The 25,442-nt window shown below is 42.3% G+C and overlaps 3 protein-coding genes across 3 annotated transcripts; 1 reads left to right on the top strand and 2 right to left on the bottom strand.

The window, feature by feature from the left end:
* Positions 1 to 742: 742 nt before the first annotated feature.
* On the bottom strand, positions 743 to 15,596 carry p3h1 (prolyl 3-hydroxylase 1). Its single transcript, XM_085353713.1, has 15 exons — positions 15,030 to 15,596; positions 10,214 to 10,366; positions 9,593 to 9,782; positions 9,304 to 9,435; positions 7,849 to 7,988; positions 6,953 to 7,042; positions 6,794 to 6,846; positions 6,571 to 6,698; positions 6,353 to 6,480; positions 6,118 to 6,213; positions 5,047 to 5,197; positions 3,971 to 4,088; positions 3,750 to 3,825; positions 2,040 to 2,180; positions 743 to 1,291 (listed from the first exon to the last, which is right to left on the bottom strand). The coding sequence occupies exons 1-15, from the start codon at positions 15,492 to 15,494 to the stop codon at positions 821 to 823; spliced, it is 2,532 nt and encodes an 843-aa protein (XP_085209839.1). The 5' UTR covers positions 15,495 to 15,596; the 3' UTR covers positions 743 to 820.
* A 1,329-nt stretch (positions 15,597 to 16,925) lies between these two features.
* lg5h1orf50 (linkage group 5 C1orf50 homolog) lies at positions 16,926 to 20,481 on the top strand. The gene is made up of 5 exons (XM_085352987.1): positions 16,926 to 17,070; positions 17,881 to 17,996; positions 18,096 to 18,182; positions 18,261 to 18,392; positions 19,172 to 20,481. Exons 1-5 carry the CDS (start codon positions 17,022 to 17,024, stop codon positions 19,355 to 19,357), a joined length of 570 nt encoding a protein of 189 aa, XP_085209113.1. The 5' UTR covers positions 16,926 to 17,021; the 3' UTR covers positions 19,358 to 20,481.
* Positions 19,945 to 25,068, bottom strand: ap5b1 (adaptor related protein complex 5 subunit beta 1). The gene is made up of 3 exons (XM_085352986.1): positions 24,800 to 25,068; positions 23,646 to 24,440; positions 19,945 to 22,510 (listed from the first exon to the last, which is right to left on the bottom strand). The coding sequence occupies exons 1-3, from the start codon at positions 24,935 to 24,937 to the stop codon at positions 20,612 to 20,614; spliced, it is 2,832 nt and encodes a 943-aa protein (XP_085209112.1). The 5' UTR covers positions 24,938 to 25,068; the 3' UTR covers positions 19,945 to 20,611.
* Positions 25,069 to 25,442: the final 374 nt, after the last annotated feature.

Genomic DNA, 25,442 nt, shown 5'->3' with positions numbered 1-25,442 from the left:
CTCTCTTGGACGTTTAAGCTTCACTATCCAGGACAATGCACCGTTCATACACTGCAATACAGTTTTAACGTGTTTTTGCTAAACACAGAATGTTTCTTTGAACTCACCCGAACTTGGAAAAGCAATAACATTCAGCATGTTTGGAGGAGTTCTTTCAGGTTGCAGTTTTCCCTGCTGGTTTATAAAGACGCAGAAATCTGCTGAACTTCAGGAGGTGCAAAACAAATCACAGCAGTGATTCTGTGGAACTCTCTTACTCAAAGTGAAACTGCTGCAGCTCAGTGTACACTCAGTGAGCGTCAAATTACTCAAGAATGCGTCTGTGCTGCCATCCAGTGTCTGTCCGGAGTACTGCAACAAGCATATATTGTAAACATCACTTATTATTTGAGCAGTTGATATGAAGGTTTTTCACACCTATGCCAGGTTTCATATCATGACATCACCAGTCAAGTAAAACAGAGAGACATGGGAGTTTAAAGTGAGACGATTCAGAGCTAGGGCCAAATACACATGTTTAGAGAGTGATTGTGGGCACATGTGAAGACTGTCCATCAATGTATTTCCTCTGCTTATCTACTTCAGGGTCACAGGGTGCTGGAGCCTATCACAGCTGTCACAGGGCAAAAGGAATCAGAGGGCAGATTGTCAGCAACCACATACCACATAAATAGCGAACAATTTAAGTGACATCCAAAATAATGAATGTATTTAAAGAAAAATAACATTTTGTAACACAGCTTTTTATTTAACCACCCACAGAGAAGATCTTGTAGACAGTAGCTGGCCCCACATGAAAACAGAGGCACGTGTTGTTTGATCACAATTCATCCTTGTTGCTCTGAGAGTCTGGTGCTGAGGTGGAGTCCTTCTTAACTGCTTTTACTGTCTTTTTTGCAGCTGGTTTTGTTTTCTGTTTATCACCCTGCTTTGCTTTTGTTTTTGCTGTCTGTTTTCCATCTTTTGCAGCAGCAGCTTTAACTTTGCCTGTCGTCTTTGCCTTCGTTTGATCTCCAGCTTTAGGCTTTGTTTTAGGTGCAGCTTTGGTTTTAGTGGTTCCTTTACTGGCTGTTTTGGCCTCCCCCGCATCCTTCAGCAGGTCAGTTTGTGCATCGCCCGACGTGTTCAGCTTGAGCTTCTGCTCTCCTACTTCTTTTTTTCTGGCTGCCTCCTGGTCAGCCTGTGCGGGAGCTTTCGGTTGAGACTCAGTTTCCATGGCCTCATTTTTACTGAACTCTGCATCCACTGGTGTAGAAAACATCTTCAGCAAATCCTGAGCCTGGATTCTTTCCTATGGGACAAAAAAAGAAAATGTTTGGGAGACTGCAAAATGAAACAAGGAACAGGTATGAATCACAAATTTTCTTTGAAGTTGTGCTGGCAGTCAGAAAACACAACATCATTATCTAGAGCTGAGTTTCATATTTCTGCACAGCAATAACTGACTGTGTGCACTGTTTTCAACTTAGGCTGTCTTTATAACTTTGTGGAAATAGTCTGATGCACTACGTAGTTCTTCTTCACTCACTTTTAACTCCCTATGTGTTCATACATCATTCTACATTTAATCATTAGTTATTATTAATCTCTGTCTCTCTTCCACAGCATGTCTTTGTCCTGTCTTCCTCCCCCTACCCCAACCAGTCAAGGCAGATGGCCCCGCCCCTCCCTGAGCCTGGTTCTGCTGGAGGTTTCTTCCTGTTAAAAGGGAGTTTTTCCTTCCCACTGTCGCCAAAGTGCTTGCCCATAGGGGTCATCTGATTGTTGGGGTTTTCTCTATTTTCTCTGTATTATTGTAGAGTCTTTACCTGACAATATAAAGTCCCTAGGGGTAACTGTTGTTGAGATTTGGCACTATATAAAAAAATGGAACTGAACTGAATTCAAGGTGTTAGAAAAAAGGATCATTTGAACAATTCATGCTAAATCCTGACCCATCTTTCTCCATTTTGGAAGAAGTTATTGTTTAAAAGGATTGCACACAGACCCAAACCTAAAGCCTATGCATGCTCACATCTGGTTACAGTGGTTTTCCTTACCTTTTCCTCGTGAGCAGGATCCAAGGTGAACCACAGAGCAACAGCACACCTCTGACCCCGGGTGACAGCTTTGACACCGTGTGGGTTTTCTTTCCCTGCTCCAAAACCAACCACGCGACCACACTTTGGATGCACCTCCGCCTTGAGAAGACACACACCACGCAACACAATCAACATCGATGTGGTTAAAAATGCATTTTTGTTAAATGCACAGTGGCTTTAAAAAGTATTCAGACTCTGTCAGTCAAACCCTGTGGATAAACTTAGCAGTTTGTCCACATGTACACTTAATAATCTATAACAGGAACCTCATTAAAATGAACAGTTTAGATCTCTGTGCAGGTGTTCCACAGGGTTTAATTCCTGCCTTTTAGTTGGGCCCCTTAAAGAAAGTCAAACATCTGCCGTGAAGCAACTCCAGTGCTGTCATAACTATTTGATTAGGGTCATTAAAGTGCTGAAAAGTAAACTCTGACCCCATTCTCTGATCTCTGCCTTCTAGAGCAACTTCAGGTGTCTATAGTTAGAGCAATAGTTAATGTCAGTGTTTTTAAGTGCATATTTAAACCACTTTACATCAAATTTAATACTAAATTTGCAAAGGACGTGCACATCAAGTGCTCCTTAAAAGTAAGCACATTAACGTGAGTTCAAAATGTGCATCCTACATGATCCAGATGTGTTTGTGAAAGGCCTTGTAATTGTCTCGTATATGCCATTTTCACAGGTAATTATAGGTCTAAATTAACCACTTGCCGGTCCTATGCATCAGAGATTTTTGTATTTTTAGGTGCAACTGTTAATAAAGCTAATGAATCTAATTAGAATCCTATTACCATGTTTACACAAACTACAGAAAAGCCAAAACAACCAGGCAAATCTAAAATAATGTAGAGGGGAGAAAATAGCAAGATTATGTGCTGAAATTCCCGTGGTGACCCATCCAAACTGAATTTTAGACAATTTCATACTTTTATTAAATGTGCGAGACTTTTCATTGTGAGGTTTTCTTAAAGGACATCTTTTTGTTTTACAGCATCCCTCCTCACTTCAGCCCACTGTCATTTTCCGTAACAGCGAGAGACAATCCCATCACAAGGAATCGTGATAGCTTTAAGATTTAAATGCCGTTAGCAAAATACAGCCTGCCAACTCTATAAAGAGTCCAAGTGGTCCCAAACTTTTAAATCTCACAAAAACTGAGACCACCCAACACTTTACCCTTTCCAAAGGTCTACAGAGAGTTCCTTGGACTTCATGGCTTGGCTTTGCTCCGGGCATAAAGAGTTATTTGTGGGACTTTTACTCCTTATGGAAACACAGCACAAGCTTACAGTTAAAGCACATTTACAGCCTGGGACAAACACATGTTTGATCCCTATGGATAGTTTCCCCATCTAGGATAGGGTTAGAGACAGGATAAGGATAAGCAGTAGAGAATGATTGAAACAACTCTGACTGGGGTGATTTTTTTCCATCCATAGCCAGTTATTAAACTCCAGTCAGAGTTTGTTTTACTAGTGTTTTATTCAGCACTAAATTGCAGATATGCACACAGTTTATGGATGCTGCTTGCTAACCATTAACTTAACTTAGCATTAACAAATCAAAAAACAAATAAATAAAAACATTTGGAGGCAGCTAAAGCAGTCTGAAAGAAAACTTTACAGTTTTAAAAAAGAAAGGAAAAAACATCAGATATATATTTACCGTCACTGTTTTGGCATCAAGCTCTGTGAAAATGAACTCTCCTCCTTCAAAGTCCTCATTCAAATAAAGGATGGCACTGCAGGAGTGAGACACCAGGAGGTCAGCCGGTCCTTGTCATCAGGGTGGGTTGTGTAGACAGAATTTTAAGTGTGTGTGTGTGTGTGTGTGTGTGTGTGTGTGTGTGTGTGTGTGTGTGTGTGTGTGTGTGTGTGTAACCATACCTGTAGTCTCTGTAAGTGTATGCAGGAGGTTCCTTTACACACTCGTTGACCTCAGAAACCAGCACACAGTTGTCGACGTGGACAGGGTGACTCATGTCCTTACGGTCGTCCTGCTTCTCTGAACAAACAGGAGCACAGAGAGAACATTTGGAGAAATTTGGGCCCAAAAACAAAGCTAGCTGAGAATTCAACAGCTAAATATGTTTCTTTGTGTATTTATTGTCAGAGGTAGTGGAGACCAAAATGGTACTGAATTCAGTATATTTGACTGTACTAACTTCAGTTATTACATCACAGTTACAATTTTGTTGCAAGCACCGTGAGGCAACTGTTATTGTGATTTTGTGTTAGATAAATAAAACTGAATTTTACTTGTGTTCTAAGGTTCTTCTCTACAAAGTTATCTGCATGCTGGGTAGACAGCAAGAAAAAAATAAAAATCAAACAAACATGCGTTTTTCTTCCTGCCACTGGTGCTGCAGTCTGCTGATTTTATGTCTTGATGCATGCACATTCACCTAAGTAAGGAAAATCCCAAAAGGTTTCTGTTCATCTGGATGTAGCATTTTCAGTGGGAGAAACATTTCGTCACTCATCCAGTGACTTCTTCAGTCCAGGACTTTGAATTAATTCACTAAATCTCTGTTTGTCTGTCTGCCAGCTCTATGATGAGGAGCTGAGCAACCAAACACATGGCACAGGTACATCTTAGACCCCTGAAGGTTGTTATCTATGTAACACATTATGATGTTACCATGTTGCCTAGCAACCACCAACCAACTGCCATTTACCTGTCTAACCATCGTATGATTTTTATTTCACAACAGTAACATCTAGTTTATATTGACAAAAATCAACTATTATTAGATATACGATATGTTACAATGGCATCACGTTACTTGGCAACCACCTAACAATGGTCTACAATGACATTTATATTGTAGCGCGGGGCAGGACGGGCATGTCCTAGCAGATCTAACAGATAAACGAGGTCATTTGGGAGTGATGTCTGAACCAACTCCTAGACACAAAATCAGGATGGGGAAAAAATGACACAGTGTCAGTGGTTAGCTTACCATCGATGGCAGAGCGACAGACCAGGTGGGAGTATGTGAAATAGAGTGGAGTGTCCAGACGGAAGTAGGACTCTAAGACCTTCCTCACTTTCTCACTGAGGTCAAAGAACAGACGAGCGCTCTTCAGAGGGACCTTCCCCTCCTGGCCAAGCTGTGAGAAGAAGAAAAACCATGTAAAAGCTGGGACAAGGAGGAAAACAATGTTGAGTCTGTTTTTATATAGAACTATAAATACAAAAGTGTTTGCACTGAAGATGAAAAATGTTCCAGGAAAGAGCATCTTCTCTCTAAAGAGAACACGTCTTAGGTTTGCAAAGCTTCAGGTTCTTTGGACAGACAAGACCAAAGTGGAGCTCTTTGGCTAGAATTCCCAGCGACATGTTGGGAGAAAACCAAACACTGGCTATCAGCACAAGCACATCGTACAAAGTGTCAAGCACGGTGGTGAAGGGGTGATGATTGCTCCATGCTGTGAATAAACGAATGCCTGCAAACCTCAATCAACTGAAGCAATACTACAAAGAAGAGTCGTTCAAAATTCCTCCACAATCATGTGAGATGCTGATAAAATAATACATCAAACAATTACTTCAAGTTATTGTTGCTAAATATAATTCTACAAGCTACTGAATCAACAGTTTTTCACAGGACTGCATTATGTTGTGGAAAAGTGATATACTGTCAGATTCTAAGTGATCGTTCCTCTCTGTGTAGACAATAACTGACGTGCTGAGTCACACGTGTCGTTTTGGATCCTACGAAGCTGCAACTATTTAATTACCTCAAACAGCTGGAAGCAATAAGCATCAGGTTACATTTACAGGTGAGCCTCTAGATTAACCTGCTGCAAACATTTTTATTCTCATCCGCCAGCTCGAGCACATAAGCTATATGCTGCATGTTCTGTTGTTTTGATGCTGAAATGTGGAAAAAGTCTGCTGTTATACTAAAAAACGTATTTTTTGTTTCCACATAAAGAACCAGCTTTGATCTTTCCCCTAGCTATGATTAAAGGTGAACGTTTGTGCTTGTGTTGGCATCTCTTATTTGGAATTTTTCTGCTTTATAGACCTTGACAGCCTTCAGGACGGTGACTCCCTGGTACAGCTCGCTGGGGGAATGTGGGGATGGTCGTCCTCTATAGCCATCGCCTTTTAGAGCAGCTGTCTGTGAAATAAATGCAACATTAAGCAACTCCTATAACAGCCGAGCTGAAAAACATACATACGGGACACGATCAGAATGCAGGTGATGTGAGGAAATCTTTGCTGACACGGACTGAACTTTATTCCTTGGGGCTACTCACATTGGAGAGACGGTGCAGCTCCCTGCACTCCTCATCTGTGATCACACCGTCCAGCAAAACCCGCTGGGAGCCATTCAGCTGCTTGGATGTCATGGTCACCTTGATGTCACTGTACAGCAGAGCGCCATCTACAAGATAAGGTCACAGATAAAGACGTGAGGATAAAGACTGGTTGTACAAGACTGACATTTTATACCCTGGTTCTCTGAAACATTCACCTTCCTGTGGCACTATCATCTTGGTCATTTCTGAAGAATCCTTCTTCTTTTCCTCAACCAGATTCTCAATCTCCTTCATCAGGTTTCCTATCTCCTCTGTGATCCTCGCTGCAGTCTCTCTCTCAGCCCTGAGACACAGCAACACACACGCAGATAACAACACTGACTTTAAGTGCACCTTCATGCTCGACCTGCACACGTGTGGCGGTGCTCTTAGTCTTACTTCTGTTTCTCTCTCAGTTTCTTAGGCATGACATCTTCGGGGGTCCACGAGTCCTTTAAGCAAAAATAACAGAGAATTCAAAGATCACATTTATTTATATCCCAGCACTTCATAAGTAGTGCAGAATGTGGTGAGATGTAAACTGAGTTATACACTTACCGGATCTACAAAAGTGATTCCAAAGGCTTCATAACCAAAGTAGAGGAGCTCTTTCTCCAGGAGCGACTGCTGAATGTACTGTTTCACCACCTAGGGATTACAAGTCAGCAGCAGCCTGTAACATAGCTCCTAAAATCACATTCAACAATCACAAAGCCTGCGCTATAAAGACCGTCGTTATATCTCTGGTTCCTTAGCTCCAGTTGGAGCTGTCTTCTCCTTTATTTTAGTAGGAACAAATTGGTCTGGCTTTTTTTTTTACAGTGATTCTGACGGACGCGTGTTAGTGGTGATGTATGCATTCAGAGAGCAAATCTGTGTTGTGCTTGTTCAGCTTCTGTTTTATCTCCTGTGCTTTTGTAGCATTCTTTGATTTGAGGGTGTTTTCTTAGGTTGCAGTGTGTTTGAGCTCATGCAGCTCTGCTCTCATGGTGCATACACACCGTCAGGCTGTGGATACAGATGTCTGGACAACAGATGCAGGTGTAATAATACACCTGCATCTACCTTTGGAGCCTTTATATTCTAAAACACAGGCCACAGGCCAGCAACCTCCACCTGGGAAATAATCACTTAGTCATTAGTAGTGATGGATAACCATAATAACCCACTTTAAATAGTGTGTTATGTGGACATTTAGGGCCCAGGGCAGCTCAAATCTTTTTTAAGAATCAGCAAACAGTTATGTGCTTAGATCACCACCAGAGCCTTTTTTTAATGTGCCCCTGAGTACACGTGAGTGCTGATGAAGACCATTTTTCTGCCACCACACTTTGTTCAGGCTAATTTACTGCTGATCACTAAGGATTAAGATAACACAATGCTAGGAATAACTGCACTCACGGTGAGGTTGAAGAAGAGGTTGAAAGCCTCTGTTAAACACAGTGTAACTGTACCTGTCGGGCTGATATGGCTGCTGCTTTGTCCTCGCCCAGCATGGCAGAGTAATAGTTCAGGTTCTGGTTCATCACCTCATCCTCAGGGTGGAACAGCAGGTAGGTCTTAGCACACTCTATGGCCTTCTCGTACTTCTCACCTGGAAAGAAAAGACAAAAATACATGGAATCATGGATGTGAACAAAAAGGATGTTATTGGATTTGCAGCATATATCCTTGTTCTTAAACACCAGTGACTATTTCATAACAAACATCCTGTACCTACAGGGGACTCTAAAGTTACAGCACGGAAGAATTTTAGCTTAAACTTGTTGTTAAACATTCAAAAAATGAAATCAAATTATGAAGAAAGTGTGAAAAATAAAAATAAAAGTATGAAAATATTTTAAAGACCTTCATTGTGTTACTGCTATATGAAGTTAGTATGCTAAGTTTGGAACAACCACATGGAAGAACTTATAACAAAACAAAACAATGTAAAATGATTAACATGACATCTTATAGTTTCAGAATATTTGCCTCTTTGGCTAAAACAAAACCTGGTCTTATGCTGAGACTGGTCAGTGGTCACCTGGTGATTCAATTCAATTCAGTTTTATTTATACAACAACAGTCACCTCAAGGTGCTTTATATTGTAAGGTAGACCCTACAATAAAAACAGAAAAAGGACTTTGGTGACAGAGAGAAGGAAAAACTCTCCTTTAACAGGAAGAAACCTGCAGCAGTTCAGAGGTTAAGAGCCTAAACTCTTACAGGACAGGGTTATTTTTCATATTGCTCTTTTAAAGGCTGCCACTAGGGAGAAGTAAAATATAACAATATGAAATTTTACATAAAACGCTGCAATTCTTTTGGTTAATTTTGAAGAAATACATTATAAATACATGCAGTACAAGAGAATTTTCTCTTTTTTATTTACTATATAAATAGTTAAAGTATTTAACATATGTACCAAAAAGCTCTTTAAGTCTACAGTCACACAGAACAGTTTTAAAAAATGTGGCATGACCAGAATTATTGCAATTAGTTGCAGTGAGTTGGGCTCTGCAAAGCAAGTTTGGTGCATAAAGACAATGATTAAACAGCAATCACTCCACTGTCAATGTTGACAATTATGTGCGATAATCTTTTAATCTGTGATCAACTGTAACAAATGGGCAAAAACTGCAAATCAATTGAAAACTAAATACAAAGAAATTCACATGAATTACTTCCATTCAGAGTCCAGCAATAAATGCTGATCTATTATCATATAATATTTGGCTTATTTATGAGGTAATCTCGTTCATGTTAGGTGCAGGTCTGTGTTTTTGCTATTAAAGTCGTCAAACAGATGATCCGTGTATATGAGGCCATAGCTGTTCATTTCTGTGTTTAGACTTCTTTTCTGCATTGTTGCTAAGGACAGTGGATACAGGCACACCTGACTTATAGAAAGCACTGTGAAACTCACTGTTGTAGTAGGAGAACTGCAGGTAGTTGAAGTGTGAAGGCAGGAAGTCCTCAAAGGGCTTGTCTCTGCCAGCAGTTAAGGCCAGCTCCACAGCACAGTGCTGCTTACAGCTCAGCACCTGCAGGTAGTGGTCTGAGGGACACAGACACATTTATACAAGTATTTATAGCACATGCAGCCTATTTTTCATATTTGCCATACAAATGTCTCCCTTGCATGCAGCTTCACATCAAATTCTCAGCTCTGTTGGAATCTTTAGTGCTCACAAGCAAAGGATATGCTGCCTCACCACTCATACTCTGGAACAGGTCTGCACTGTACTCCATGTAGTTGTATCCATCATAGTTGTAGGCTCCCTCACACAGAACTCTGCACTCCTTATCAGCTATGAAGTACTCATCTACGGCTGATTCAAAGTGTTCAGCCGCCAGGATGAAGGAGTCGTCACTGTAGGAGCTCTTTCCCAGCAGAAACTGGGCCTGAAGAGAGAGGGCACATCACAGCTACTGCAACAGTCAGCTTCATCTGTTCAAGGTCAGTCAGGCAGACAAAGGAGTTTAAATCTTTCTGCTTGAATCATCGTTAGAGACTGCATCGTGTGGCAACATGTAAAGAAAAATGCCCTCCTTTCTTCTCTTCTGTTTTCCCCTCCAGCTGATTATGATAGATTGCCTTCTCTCCCTGAGCCTGGTCCTGCTGGAAGCCACTTCCTGTTAAAAGAGAGTTCTTCCTTCTCGTTGTCACCAAGTGCTAGTTCACAGGGGATCGTCTGACTGTTCCTTAATTTGACTTAACTGACCAAACTAATGAAATGTCAATAAAAATAAACTGTAGATGAATTATAGACAATCAGCAGAGGATGAGGCTACAAGAACATAACAGCATTATCAAAGACGGAGTTTGCTTTCACCATGTGTGGCCTGGCCTCCAGATCTTTGAAGTCGTCCTCCTGTACTCCTGCCATCATCCTGTAGTAGTCCAGATTCTGTCTCATCTCCATGTGATCTGGGTTGGCCAGGAAAAACGTGTTGGCAGCTGCTACTGCTTTGGCCAGCTTATTGATCTGAAAGGAAGAAAAACACACATACACAAGCTTATTTTCTATTCTATTTAATTCAACTGGAAAACTCGTGCAAGCTAACTTGGTATCAAAATATCTCATGTAGGCACAGATACATTAACAGTTAGTTAATGTAGTAGTGGAATACATTTAATCTACTCTGATTTTACTTTTGTTTTGGTGCACTAAGCCCAGTAGTTGCTCTTTACTTTCCAAATGTTAGCTAACTATATACACCAGCCAATATTGATCCTGACATACTCATATTGAGACGTCAGTAATGTACACAGGCTATTATTTTAACTAATTATGTTACATATTTATGTTTAATCATTCTTATTGTATGTTTTTGTACAGGTACTTCAGACTGTGTTTGTCAACTTTCACTCACTTTTATTTTGGGGGTAATTAATCTGCTATAAATGATTTTTGATGCAATATCATTTTAAATGTTCACATTTTTGGTCTGGTAACCCATAAGGGCCAAACTGTTATCTTTACATTTTCTGGGGTGGATTTCAGTTTACTCTTTACTATCTGAAACGCTAACGTTTAGGCAGCTCAGTAGGTAGAAAGACTTAAAAGATTTTTTGGCAAGACTGAAGCCCAGGTTTCCCCCGATGCATCCATCACAGTGTAACTTTGATCATGGTAGGTTAAAAGTATTTAGGCATAGGAAAAATATCCTTGTATAAACAGAGACTGAGACTTTTAGTAGGAAAGGGCTTTGATTGCTGAGAGTAGTAAAGCAATATAGTACCAGTCGTATTTCTCAGATTTTAAAATATTTCAAAAGTTCAGAATATATATTACAATGAAATCACAAGTAAGTGAATCGTACTAATGTAAGGCCTGACTGAACTGACCAGGTTGCAGTTGTGTGGATTTAGTGGGTCACAAAATAGTCTAACAACCTAACAACATCCTAAAAACAACCGAACTTGAAAACAGTAAGCCATTTTTTCTGGTTTTCCTACAGTGGTACATCATACTCATACGTAAGCATAATACAGCGCTGTGCAATAGTCCTGAGCAATCCCTCATTTCTTTATGAGGCTTTTTTGAAGTGGTTTTGAGCAATACAGGGAGTGCAGAATTATTAGGCAAATGAGTATTTTGTCCACATCATCCTCTTCATGCATGTTGTCTTACTCCAAGCTGTATAGGCTCGAAAGCCTACTACCAATTAAGCATATTAGGTGATGTGCATCTCTGTAATGAGAAGGGGTGTGGTCTAATGACATCAACACCCTATATCAGGTGTGCATAATTATTAGGCAACGTCCTTTCCTTTAGCAAAATGGGTCAAAAGAAGGACTTGACAGGCTCAGAAAAGTCAAAAATAGTGAGATATCTTGCAGAGGGATGCAGCAGTCTCAAAATTGCAAAGCTTCTGAAGCGTGATCATCGAACAATCAAGCGTTTCATTCAAAATAGTCAACAGGGTCGCAAGAAGCGTGTGGAAAAACCAAGGCGCAAAATAACTGTCCATGAACTGAGAAAAGTCAAGCGTGCAGCTGCCAAGATGCCACTTGCCACCAGTTTGGCCATATTTCAGAGCTGCAACATCACTGGAGTGCCCAAAAGCACAAGGTGTGCAATACTCAGAGACATGGCCAAGGTAAGAAAGGCTGAAAGACGACCACCACTGAACAAGACACACAAGCTGAAACGTCAAGACTGGGCCAAGAAATATCTCAAGACTGGTTTTTCTAAGGTTTTATGGACTGATGAAATGAGAGTGAGTCTTGATGGGCCAGATGGATGGGCCCGTGGCTGGATTGGTAAAGGGCAGAGAGCTCCAGTCCGACTCAGACGCCAGCAAGGTGGAGGTGGAGTACTGGTTTGGGCTGGTATCATCAAAGATGAGCTTGTGGGGCCTTTTCGGGTTGAGGATGGAGTCAAGCTCAACTCCCAGTCCTACTGCCAGTTTCTGGAAGACACCTTCTTCAAGCAGTGGTACAGGAAGAAGTCTGCATCCTTCAAGAAAAACATGATTTCCATGCAGGACAATGCTCCATCACACGCGTCCAAGTACTCCACAGCGCGGCTGGCAAGAAAGGGTATAAAAGAAGAAAAACTAATGACATGGCCTCCTTGTTCACCTGATCTGAACCCCATTGAGAACCTGTGGTCCATCATCAAATGTGAGATTTACAAGGAGGGAAAACAGTACACCTCTCTGAACAGTGTCTGGGAGGCTGTGGTTGCTGCTGCACGCAATGTTGATGGTGAACAGATCAAAACACTGACAGAAGCCATGGATGGCAGGCTTTTGAGTGTCCTTGCAAAGAAAGGTGGCTATATTGGTCGCTGATTTGTTTTTGTTTTGTTTTTGAATGTCAGAAATAGGGCTGAACGATATATCGCATTTGCGATAATATCGCGACATGATCAAGTGCAATTTTCTAACCGCAAAGGCTGCGATTATACTCTGGACATGTCCAAATTCATGGGCTGCATCCTCCTGAGGCCGCATTTGTAGACCGATTACGTCACAGCGACGCGCCGAAGGCTGTCCAAATTACTACCATATCCCAGAATTCATAGCGCGGCCCAGCCAAACTCCAGTTTCCAACAATGGCGGCCGCTACTAAGTTTTAAAATTACTCATACTAATCTTTCAGGGTCACAAAATAAACTTTTAAAATATTTTCAGGCGAGAAAGTAGTTGTGTAAACATCAAATATCTGCTCGGTTTATCAAGATATCCCATATTTGCAAAAGTGCTTCGACGTTTTCAGAGGCGTCTGCTACCCACCAGCTCGACAGCTAGCCGGGAGCTCGAGGGTTACTGATGCGGCCGAGAACGGCACAACTCCCGGCACATCATTTTCAGATCACCGCGGAGTTTCGCTCCTCGGGTTAAACGTGATATATAAGTCACTTAGACAACCTAAAAATGTTATTGTTGGGCTTTTTTCAGTGTTTTGTTTGTTCGTGAGTAAATCGGTTTGGCTGAGATTAAAGTTATTAGATTAGATAAAATAAAACTTTATTAATCCCCCGGGTGGGTTCCTCCTTGGTTTTCACACAGCTGACTAAACGTCAAACAGAAAACTTATTAAACAGAAGTATGAGACAGTCGAGAATTTACGCCAGTGTCTGGTTATATTTTAGATAGCAAGAAGCAGACGGCCGAGTTTATTAAACTCCACCGAGACAGCGGTGACGCTAATCAGAACTAGCCTTCTGATTAGCTAATCAGAAGGCTAGACCGTCCAATTTCACGCCTTTAAATTTTAAAGGCGTGTTTGTGTGTGTGTTTATACAATTGCTATTATGTTTGCACTTTATGTGTAATGTTACTGACTGCAGAGATCAGTAAGATGTGTGTATTTTTTATTTATTAGTTTTATTTATTTAATATTATTTTTTAATTGAATGACTGTCTAGTAGTTCACAGATGTCGAAAAACTGAGTGTGGTAAAGCCACTGATTTTTTTTATGTATATTTCTGCAATCTGCACATTGTACTGACTTTCATTTTAATGTTTACACCAGGGTTCCTTGTCAGCACTTTATGCTCAGATGTTTGTAAGCTAAAAATAAACTATTGTGTATGTTCAAATATACTGTTGTGATTGAAGAAGTTAAATAAAAATGTCAGTCATCAATTCATGCATCACCTCATGTCATCATAACAGAGGTCTGTCTTCCAGGAAAGAACAGTTTAAAATTAATGTAATATAGTATTGGCCATACTATATGATGTATTGCTTGTCTTTGTTTAATAATACAGAAGACAAAGACCTTAAAAAAAATCGCATATCGCATCGCAATCGCAATATTGGGGCAAAAAATCGCAATTAGATTATTTTCCATAATCGTTCAGCCCTAGTCAGAAATGTATATTTGTGAATGTGGAGATGTTATATTGGTGTCACTGGTAAAAATAAATAATTGAAATGGGTATATATTTGTTTTTTGTTGAGTTGCCTAATAATTATGCACAGTAATAGTCACCTGCACACACAGATATCCCCCTAAAATAGCTAATGAGAAGAAATGAGTCGTGGCTTGAGACTTTTGCACAGTACTGTATGAGTTATGACAGCTCTATGACTTTTTGATAAAAACTAACTTTAACATTTTCTTCAGCCTGAGCTTTTAGGGGCCAGGCTGAGGTGTGCGGGACAAACGTCCTGTTTGACGTTTGTCCCGCACACCTCTGCCATGTCACACAGAGTTTCATAGAAAATATTTTCATCAGAGCAGAAAATAAATCCTTATTTTCACACTAACCCATTCATCTTTACGCCCCCTAACTTGCTTAGTTGGAAAAATATCTTGTTAAAAACGAATTTAAGTCTACAAAAAAATTAATAAAATAAATAATTGCTAGTCCCTACTTATTTCACAGATCAAGCGTTTGTGGTTTGCCAGCAGGAGCTTTTGAAAATAAAATTTTAGGCCTTTAAATCGCTCAATTTCACGTCCTAACGTCACACCCCGCAGAAGCTGACTCCACCTTAAGACGTGGCATGGTTGTCTTGGTTTTGGGGGGTTGGGGCAAAACAGTAATGTGCTCCACATCAGCTCTAACTTACAGGCTAAAAAAGAATCAGTGCTAAAGTTTTTACTGTTCTAGCTCGCCTAGAGCAAAGCGAGTGTGTGTGTGCAGTGAGAGACAGGCCACACTGTAGCTGCCAGCATCCTTTTCTACCTTAAAATACGCCACTTGTAGGTAATTATATGGGCTCCTCTTCTTGAACTCCAGCTCTATTTCCTCGCTGACGAGATGCAAACTTGGTGCGCCGACTTTCTCAGTTTCGCAGGAGTTAACACAGTCGGCCCGCTTCAGGAATTTCTGGAAGAAGCCCAGGTCCTCCACAGAGCCGGTCCCCGGTATGGGAACTCCCAACCCGGCCAAAGGCTCGCCGAAAGCGGTCTGGTTGGCGCAGCTCTGGCGGCACTGAGCTTTAACTTTGCGCAAAGTGGCTTTGTTTTTGAGAGCCTTCTCCATGTTCAGAATCACCGATAACCAGTCCCCCTTATAGTAAGCTTCCACCGCCGTGTCGAAGAGGAAATCATAAGGCTCCAAAACAAAGTGGCTGCTCACTTCAGTGTCCGATGTGCACGCAGGCACCACGACAACACAGAGGAATGTGAGCGCATAACGGAGCTCCATGGTGGCAAAGTGTCAGGGCTCTGCAGCGGGACCTGAGCCTGGGCCTGTGGCCGACGACGAGCCGGTACGCAGAGAGAATTGTTACTACTCCTTTCTCCACCAGGAGCTTGACTGGAGGTGGGATTTGAGCGGCGGAGCCCCCCTCGGCAACACCCCCCCACCCTTCATCCTTATGCATATGCATACGCATCAGCCGTATGCAACATGATACGAGTTGATTTAGTGCTTCAGAGCTTGAGAGCAAAATATTTTCACTAGTTGAATAAACACAAAATGACACAGATTTCTGAAAAGGTCTGGTTAAAATGTATGAAAGTTTATTGACAAAAGTCCGAGAAAAGGCAACTAACCAATGAAAACTGTACTTTTAACTGTTTGCTTTTTTCCACTGATGGATCTGTTTGGAATTGTCCTCATTCACACTTTCACAGGCTCCCAAATACAGCTGTTGGTGCGTAGGAACACAGCAGTGAGGTTCTGGTGAGGCAAGGAGAAGACACGGCACCCAAAGAAACCTGAAGTCTGTGGAGAAACTCGTATTATAGGCCACTGATAGAGCCCGTCAATGGCCTAAAAATGTACTTTTTAAAAGTTTTCAACGTGTCTGACTGAAGCTGTTAATGAAGTTGTACTGCTGTGATGCTGGATGTTGGAAGAGAATTCCCAAACAGCATGATGGGCAGTACATCTGAAATGTGTCACAGTATATTGTAAAGCTTAACATTCTTCTATTTAATCAAGATCGCTGTTCCACCGCTTTAAGCTGGTCAAAGAATATCATCGAATCCTGCAGACGATGTGTAATTTTATTTTTGTTGTGTTTATTTATAACTTTGCGCAAATAGTAAAATAATAAAGACAAAACAGAGGATTTTAATTTTGTCACAATAGAAAAAAACTTACCAAAAAATTGTTCACTTACCAAAAAAATTAACTAAGCACGCAATGTATTATGGGAAACGTAGTATGCGCGAGGAAGATCGAGCGAAACCAATAAAAATACATCTTTTAGTGAAAGTGTCAGCTTTAATGTGAGCTTTAGCTAGAAGCTTTTAAGTGCAGTCTGACTCAGTCAAAAGTGGAGCACAGCTTCCGTTTTATGTGTATTATACAACTTCGTATATTTCTTAACATTGACATATCTTCATGTTTAAATGCTCTGTCTCGTGTCGACCTGCTATTTGAGAGCCTGAAAGAACAAGCGTAAATGTAGTGAAGTACGAAATACAGAATATAAAAGTTTATATCATTATTAATCCCAATACATAATTATAATAAAACAAAACAAATTCATAATCACCAGTAAGCTAAAATTAACTGCATAATTAAATGTATTTTAAAAAGGCATAAATATGGACAACTATTTTGAGCAGAACGGGGCGGAGATTAGGACCCAGTGATCCCTACAGTATTTTTAGTTGAATACGAGTTGGTTGCAAAACAGGCAAGTGGACAGCCTAAAGATAGGTTGTGATTATTGATATTACTCGAGAGAGGAGTTTATAGTAAAACTTCAAGGAAGACGACATGGACAGGACGGTCAGCCTGCCTAACCAGCCCGAGAAAACCACAACAGGTAACACATGTACACACTTACTTGATCAAAAATCTCACGTGAATCCTTTTTCTCGGTTATCTGACTGTACGCACTGTCACACGAGCTGACCCTCTGTTTAAGTAAAAGCTGAACTGTACTCGCAACTAGACACTCAAGTTCATGCTGAGCGTGTGGGTTAGCATTTTCTAGAGTTACATTACATGCGTAACCAGTGCAGTCTGCGTGGTTACTGAAATGCTGCGTGAGCCCAACAGCGAGGCGGGGGACCGTGTGCATGTAAAATAATTTGGTGTTAGTGTTTTAATAACATTATTGTGTCACATGTGAGGAAGTGTTCAGAGGTAGGACTCCTGTAGCTTTTCGTATAGAAGCTGCTCCCAGCAGGTTAACCCCGTCTCTACATGGAGTTTAAAACTTTAGACGTTAGAAAGTTGTAATAAATGTGCTGAGACAAAGGTTGTTTCATCTTAAAGGTACTGCAATTCTGAAATGTTGATAATTTTTATTTTTCTATGAACTTCTGTAATACCAGTCATCATTATTAGGGAGGAGAAAATGTGATATATCAGTAAGACTGAAGCCCAAGTTTCCCCCGATACATACACACACACACATATATATATATATATATATATATATATATATATATATATATATATATATATATATATATATATATATATATATATATATATATATATATGTGAAACGTTTAGGTAGTAAATGAATTCTTTATTTAGCAGATTTTCAAATGTGCCATGAAGGCAGCACCATATTTAAGAAACAATCTACTATTTAGTTTTTCATTTTTATTTTATTTTTTTGCAGTGACTCTGGTTGAGAGCAGCAGTGCTCCCAGTGGGCTGGAACTGGTTAGTTCCTACCAGACCAACAGAGTTGGAGACCCCATGAATCTGGTTGCTCTTGCAGAGCAAGTCCAGAAGGTGTGGATTGGACTCAGTTTTTGTTATTTTTTACTTTCAGGTTATTCTCATAATGAATATGTGTTATATCTGAATATGTGTTTTGTTTCCCCCCCCCAGGGAGATGAGTTTGTAAAAGCCAATGCCTGCAACAAACTGACAGTCATTGCAGACCAGATCAGATACCTGCAGGAGCAGGCGAGGAAGGTAAGAGCCGTGCACGCTGGATGAGCTGCATGGTCACGTTGCTCTGATCTAAAGGCAACATCTTTGCTTCTCTGCTAGGCTTTGGAAGAAGCCAAAAGAGACTCTGAACTGCACCACGCTGCCTGTAACATTGTGAAAAAGCCAGGCAACATCTACTACCTCTATCAGAGGCCATCGGGACAGAAATACTTCTCCATCCTCTCGCCTATGGTAGGCACCAGCCTTGTTCATGTTATGTCAGCCCAGACTGACAGCAGTTACAAAACTCCAGTACAGCAGCTGTTACATCACACACGTGAATACTCAACGTGACGCTGCACGTCTGTGTGTTAGTGTTCAAAGGTCGTGCAGCCAGAAGGGAGCTGATAAATCAGATGATCAGGTTGCTCAGGTTGGATGTGGCTGGTTACGCTGCAGCTGTGGATGGTTTTGGAAGCACAAACTGGTTTTAAGAAGATTAACCTTTTCAATTGTAAATGTAAAACATTTGTTAAAAAAAATGTAGCAGGATAAGCTTTTTAGAATTTTATCCAATTTGGATAAAACTCCTACGTTTTTTATTTGTTTGAATTAGAGATACCGCCAATGCTACTCTTTTTCTTTCTTATTCGATTCCTTAGCTCCTGATTTCTGTCCATACCAAATACTGATCTGATACCAGCGTTACACCAATAAACTGTAACCCGAAACTAGAAATCATTATGTGTAAAGCAGCATGTGGCTAATAAATGACAACAGGACTAAAACAAAAAAAAGTGAATCTGACAGAACCGTGATCAGAGCTTTTCTGTTACATCACCTCACTGGACTGCAGTTTGTATTTACGTGAAATCGTTTTACAAACATAAAGAAAAGCTGTCGGTATTGCAGACTTTGATGTGCTGAACGTTAGCAAACTAAAGGACAATGAAGAGAGTTTCCTTCATGGTGGATTTTTGATCTCAAAACATATTCTATTTATTATGACAGTCCTCTCCTCTCCTCCACAGGAATGGGGTCCAAGCTCCCCTCACCCATTTCTTGGTGCATTCAAACTTCAACACGACATGTCGTGGACCCCCTTCGACGAGGTGGAGAAGAGAGACGCAGAGCTTGCCGTCATGGACAAACTCGTCAGCCAGCAGACAGCCTTACCTACGTACGCAGGACCCAACTTCAGAGGCCTCACTGAATAAAGAACAGACTGCTCCAACTTGTACACACTGGGCTTTTCAAGGACATGAGCCAGATGCTAACGCTAGTCTTAAAGGATTCCAGAACTGCTCGTGTCAGTCACAAAAGCTTCACCGACTTTCTCATGTTGCCTTAAGGACACAACTTGTTAAGTTTATGTTTGTACACACACACACAAATCTTTTCTAAAAGTGAAAATCTCTGATAGACTGTGTCTGGACACTTTTACTGTATGAGAGCATTTATTAGAACTCGTGTAGCAGAATATTCCACCAACCTTCAGCACAAGGATCAGATATAAAGCTGCACCACAGAGCTCATCCAAAAACACAAGAAGCTGACATCCAGCTTTTCTCACCAAAAGGAATTGTACTTCTGCGTCTCATGTTAGTACAGCATCAGTCTGCAATTTTTCAGCAGAATTCTAGGTTAGCATAGAGTTTAAGAAAAAACTGAACCACTCCGAAAGGTTTAGCTTTTTAGCACCATTAGTGGTGAAACAAGGCACCTTATCCAGCTGTATTCTTGAAACTTGGGCTCTTGATTAAAGCCCAACTGTAAGACAATATTGATATATGGTGATTTTAAAAAAGCCAATATTTTTTTTCATGCACACAAGAGATTTCCCAAATGTGCTATGTGTAGTTATTTATGAGTGAGGACTAGGATAATGTGACAACTTACTTGTTTATGGTCTGACTGGACGAGTCAGCTGGTTGTCGTCCCTGTGGCATTTCCATCAGTGCCCTCTAGTGGACAAACTACAATGTCAACACTTGTGGTTGAAGCATGTTTCTCCGGTGTCTTTATTTTTTCTAGCTTTTCAGCCAAAAGAGAGAAGACCACTACCAATATTTAGACCAATAGCTAATACATGACAGTGTTCGGGATGTTCCTAATGATTACTTTACTGTTTAACATCACTGTACAGTAATCAAATATGGCCACTGTTAATATAAACAATTGCATTACTGGTACAGAAGTGAGGGCAACAATGGTTAATTATCTGGTTGATGAGTTTGCACACTCGTAAGTTATGAATTGGCTTTTCTTAAAAATAAAAGTGTAAAGATGAGATTTTTTGTCTCCAGAAAATAAACTGTCATTTCATGTTTGTTTAATTGCATATCAACAAAATCAAAGTGCAATTTCTTCATTTTAAATCAACTGTCCCCAGTCAGTCCCATTTACATCTTACTTTGAAAAATATGGATGTTAAAAGTGCATTTCTATTTTTAAAATATTGTCCATCACAGTCAGCTGAGCGTGTCTTCCTGTAATGATGTAATTTTTAGAAGGTAAGAGTTAATATGAGACAGAAGCTCCCAGTTATCCGTGGCAATGTTGAAGTGCACGGCGTCCTCCTCTGAGCTTACCTTCAGCAGGATGTGAGAGCGTGGTGGGAGGAAGAAGAGCACTTTGAATTCTTCTTTATGTGACGCGTCTGATATGAGGAAGGGGAGGAAGTGCTTTTCCACCAGTGTATTTAGAGCTGCTTCCTTCAGCTGGCAGCAGAATAGGCTCATAGCACTGTCTCCGCTCTCTGAGCAGATTTCGTCCCACAAACCCTCGAACACGCTCAGTGTGCCGCCTCGTCCCCAGTTTGAGGGGACAGGCAGAGGCAGGAAAGTTTGCTGGAAAGCCACATGGATGTCAGGTAGGGTGGTGTGCCATGTATGGCCATCTGGAGAGGTGAAGATGGCGCTGGCGTGGAGGCTGGTAGGGTAAGGCTTCCTGGGCTTCAGTGTTAGCTGAACTATGGCCGACGGCCTCTCTCTGAGAAGACATGGGACGCTGATGTCGCCCAGCTCCTCGTAGTGATGGTCTGTGAGGCTGAAGTGAAGGCGGATGCTAAAGAGTTGATCGAAGTGAGAGTCATGAGAGTTGATGTGGACCAGCTGGTACTGTAAGGTGATCTCTGAAGCAAAGCTGGAGTCACTGAATTGATCTCTGTAGGCCTCCATCGATGCGCTCGCCTCCTCCGGGCCTTTCTGTACTTCATTTGAATTTATGTCTCCTGCTCGTGGCTCAGGAGGGGCCTCGATCAGCCTGAATACAGCTCTCTCTGTCTGCTGGATGGTCAGTGTGCTCGTCAGCCCCTCACCTATGAGGCAGGACAGTGACTGCTTTTTGTCCTGACGCCCTCCCTCTTCCATGCCCTGTGCCAACACCCCAGCCAGCTTCTCCCTTGACAGCGTGGTCAGGAGGGTGTAGTAGAGACGGGCGTGGTCCTGGATCTCCATGTCTGCGTAGTGGCAGACGAGGAGCTGCAGGACGTCAGCCAGAGGAGTCAGCAGCGAGTCCAGACTTGGGTGGACGAGCAGATGGCGGCAGACCCTGAGGATTTCGTTTCCCAGACGCCAATCACCACCTGTGCACAACGAGGATGACGAGGGAGTGATGATGCTGGAGAGGAAGGTGAGGGTGCTTTGCTGGATGATCTCTCCTTCCTCCGCCACTCGGGCCAGCATCTTGAGGTGCCGGCTGAGGTCGTGTGAGGTGAGCTGGGTTAGCGGTGCCTCAGTAATGACCCTCTGCAGAGCTTTGAGGAGCCCCACAGACCAGCTGGATTCAGACAGTCTGTCCTGGGTCTGGTCAGCCAGGTTGATGAAATGTGGAGCCAGCTTGGTGTGGTTGAGGTAGAGCTGACACAGCTGCTTGGTCAGGTCGTTGGAGTAACGCTCCACGTGGCAGAAATAATACAGGAAAAGGAAGGCCGCTCTGAAGAAGGTGACGACGAGCTCTCTGCCGCACCCGTTCTCCACCATGCTCAGCAGCGAGCTCAGGTGCTCGTAGAGGTAGGCCAGCCCCTGGCCTCCCTGGCCTTCCTCCCCCTCCTCCAGGTACACCAGGGATAGCATGTTGAACCGGGCGAGCAGGGTGGCGCTGTCATTAAACACGGTGGGGACCAGAGCTGAAGCGAGCTGCGGCGTGAGGAGCACGGGGAGGGTCTCGTCACCGTCGCCGCAGCTGATGGGCCGGTTCTCCGGGAAGTGCAGGATGCAGTCCATGTAGAAGAGTTTCTCAGGCGTGCTCAGGAGCAGGTGCTGGGAGAGCACCACTAGCCGTTTGAGGATGAAGGCTTCGTCTTCAGAGCTGAACAGGCTGTCTGTGAAGGCACACTTCAGCAGCAGAGTGGCATGAAGGAGGCTCACCTGACGGCATGAAAAACACCAAAACAATCAGACTGATCACATCCCAAAACTTACCAAAGGGAAAGACAATTTGTTTTATTAAAAAGAAAAACAGAAAACACATATTTGGCAGTAATCAATAACAAGTTTTTAGAATAAATCGTGTTTTGAATTGAAACGATCAGACTGAAACAGAAAAATGTCTTCTTTTAACAATAGCCCATTACTCCACACAACGGGGCCTGTGGATATTCCACGCACCTCAGTTCTGTTTTCTTAACCTTTAATTCAAGTATGTAATCTCATTACGGTGGCTGCTGTAGAACACGTTTTAGTCAAGAGAGATCAAAACCATGAAATATAAGCTGTGTCCCATAACGGCCACGACAGGCTGGCGTTATGTGGTGTTTGTGTAAAAAGCACATTTTTGTATACACTATATATTAACATATATGAATAGTAACACTTGGAAATAAATTAGGTCATAAAATGTAAATGACTTCAATTCAGAACATGAGGCTCGAGGCGAGGAGAAAGAGGGTGTCGTTTCATTATGATAGTGGTGGTTTTGTCGCTTTGTGTTGCGTTTTCTGTGTCTTTGCTGGAGGGGACCGCTTCTCTGACGATAAAACATGTAAGGCGCTTCATATAATGAGTCTGAAGGTGCAGGAATAAATTGAAATGTTCCTCCACAACATGCAAACAACTACTACTTCTCTTCTCCTCTGCCTTTGACGTCTTACGTATATGACTGGTCTCTAGGCAAACAGGCAAAACTTGATTTATTCAAAATATGGCGTGGGATCAGGGTGGTTTCCTCATCAAATTGTTGGAAGATGTAATTACACACTAATCAATATATATATTGATGAGTATAATATTCTTTTTTTCCCCCTATTAAATAACTTTAAAATTGACTGACGGTACCTTCAAAGTTGAGGACAGACACCAACATATTTTATCTTGTAGAACAAGACATGCAAATGCTGAAAGACTTAACCACACACTTTCAGCCATCTAACCAAAAACCCAGTCAGATTATAAACAAGGAACTAGAAGTGCAAAAACGCCAACTAATTTCCTGCTTTAAGGAATCACAGCACTTCATCCTTTACTGATTCCCCTCCCCCTTCAATTCATTCCATGTAACACAAACCTCACTGGTGCCCAGGAGCCGCAGCAGGTGAGTCCTGAATATAGCTGGAGGGACTCCAGGCACCATGGCAACCACCTCTGTCAGTCTATGTAATAGTGTAGCCTGACACAGAGGAGTGAGCAGGTAGGACTCATCCAGGAGGGTGGAGAGGACTGATCGCAGCTCCTTACAGTCAGGGCCGGTGTGCAGAGTTGGTACTGTACCCATGGGTCCCAGGATGAGAGAAGACAGTATGGCTGAGTCCTTGCTGCTTGCCAGGCCTGACTCCTGGTCTGCTTCCCATGCAGCTGATGTGTTCCCTCCCAGAAGGGCTTTAAGGTGCTCAGCACCAGCTCCTGTTTCCTGGGTGAGCTGATAGATGGCATTTCTTAACACCAGAGTGTAAAGCTCCGCGTAAGCCTGGTGGAGCCTCGATGTTTCCTGCTGCCAGAGTCCACCCAAGAGCTCAAGGCGCTGGGAGAGGAGGCCGGGGCAGCAGGCCTCCAGTTCCCGCAGGCACTCGCAGGCTATTGCCCGAAGAGGACGCTGGCTGCCATCCGTATGGATGTCGCTGGTGTCCTGGGCTATTTGAAGGAGCACATCCAGAAAGTCTAGAGATGCACGGGAGTGGCTCTTCACACAGGAAGTGCAGATGAGGACGGAGGTGAGAGCCAGGAGGAGGTGACAACGAAACTGGACAGACTTAGGAGGACACTGGGCGAATACTGACATGAGCTCCAGGGCTGTCTCCTCACCCACAGAGTCCGAACAACACAGCAGGGTGGGGTGCTCACACAGCGGCGATAGCAGGAGGATCTGCGAGTGGGAAACACATAGAAGATAAGAACACTGCACACAAAAACATTAGCTTGCCTGGCCTTCCGCCAGGTTACTGCCACAAATCCTTAAAAAAACAGCAAGTCTGTAAGTACAGTCACATATATGTTACTGCTTTACATTTTCAAACTTCTCCGTATCCCATAGCTACCAAACAACACAGTTTGCTCGTTGCTGTCTTGCGAATGTAGAGAGTCAAACAAGGCTAATTTAGTGTCAGTGGCTAAGGTACACACGTTCCAGAGCGAAATAAGGGAACAGACAATGAATATGACACACTGCACTGTACATGTTTGCCAGCTGACACAATACCGACGCTTTCTGTTCACTATATTTACCTTAACGCTGTAAGTGGCTCTGTCATCGCGGAGCTCGCGGAGCAACTCCGCCAGGAAAGCCTCCGCGGTGGTCCCGGAGAGGAAGCCGGACGGTCTGCGGGAGAAAGCAGAAATCCTCTCGGCCCAGTTCGCCGCCATTGTCTCTCAAATCCAAAACTTTATCGGCTTGCAAGTTATCATTTCAGGAACTGTTACTGAAATCCGCTGCTAGCAAAGTTGTCTTTGAGAATTAAAGAAACCAGGCTTCGCAAACATACAGCATCCACTGTTGATAGTTGCCGTTTCCGTATTGTGTCACGCGCACATTTAATACTTGCAGTGCTATATTTACCGCCCCCTGTTGCTTTGGAGGATATATCCAAAGAAAATTTTTTTTAAAACCAAGGCATATCTCTAAAGAGCGAGTGGCTGTGTCCAAATTCAGGGGTAGCATGCTTCGAAGGATCCACCCTACCCCTGAATTTCCTACCCTTGAATTAGGACACAGCCACTGAATGTAGAATCCCAGTCAACTAAGCTCAGTGCCTCAGTTCCTTGAAAGTCAGAAGTGCATCAGAAGCTCAGGAAACAGCATGGTCCTCATTAAAAAATTTAACATGTCATGATTCTGTGTAATAAAGTGAGATTTCATTTTTCATATGAA

The sequence above is a fragment of the Diplotaxodon limnothrissa genome, linkage group LG5 (genome assembly GCF_057381915.1).
Source record: "Diplotaxodon limnothrissa isolate DT_005_m linkage group LG5, D_limnothrissa_male_GT1.1, whole genome shotgun sequence".
NCBI lineage: Eukaryota > Metazoa > Chordata > Actinopteri > Cichliformes > Cichlidae > Diplotaxodon > Diplotaxodon limnothrissa.
The sequence above is the reverse complement of the archived record's forward strand: the minus strand, read 5'-3'. Positions and strand labels throughout refer to the sequence as shown.

What these genes read in the sequence shown, in the direction of transcription:
- lg5h1orf50 (XM_085352987.1), top strand. Translation starts at nt 17,022, where the DNA reads ATGGACAGGACGGTCAGCCTGCCTAACCAGCCCGAGAAAACCACAACA. An exon ending in GCCCGAGAAAACCACAACAG is followed by an intron (nt 17,071 to 17,880) that starts GTAACACATGTA and finishes ATTTTTTTGCAG; the next exon opens with TGACTCTGGTTGAGAGCAGC. An exon ending in TTGCAGAGCAAGTCCAGAAG is followed by an intron (nt 17,997 to 18,095) that starts GTGTGGATTGGA and finishes TCCCCCCCCCAG; the next exon opens with GGAGATGAGTTTGTAAAAGC.
- ap5b1 (XM_085352986.1), bottom strand. Translation starts at nt 24,937, where the DNA reads ATGGCGGCGAACTGGGCCGAGAGGATTTCTGCTTTCTCCCGCAGACCG. An exon ending in GAGCCACTTACAGCGTTAAG is followed by an intron (nt 24,441 to 24,799) that starts GTAAATATAGTG and finishes TCCCACTCGCAG; the next exon opens with ATCCTCCTGCTATCGCCGCT. An exon ending in GGCTCCTGGGCACCAGTGAG is followed by an intron (nt 22,511 to 23,645) that starts GTTTGTGTTACA and finishes TCATGCCGTCAG; the next exon opens with GTGAGCCTCCTTCATGCCAC.
- p3h1 (XM_085353713.1), bottom strand. Translation starts at nt 15,494, where the DNA reads ATGGAGCTCCGTTATGCGCTCACATTCCTCTGTGTTGTCGTGGTGCCT. An exon ending in TACACTTACAGAGACTACAG is followed by an intron (nt 3,826 to 3,970) that starts GTATGGTTACAC and finishes TCACTCCTGCAG; the next exon opens with TGCCATCCTTTATTTGAATG. An exon ending in TTGATGCCAAAACAGTGACG is followed by an intron (nt 2,181 to 3,749) that starts GTAAATATATAT and finishes TGTCTTCTCAAG; the next exon opens with GCGGAGGTGCATCCAAAGTG.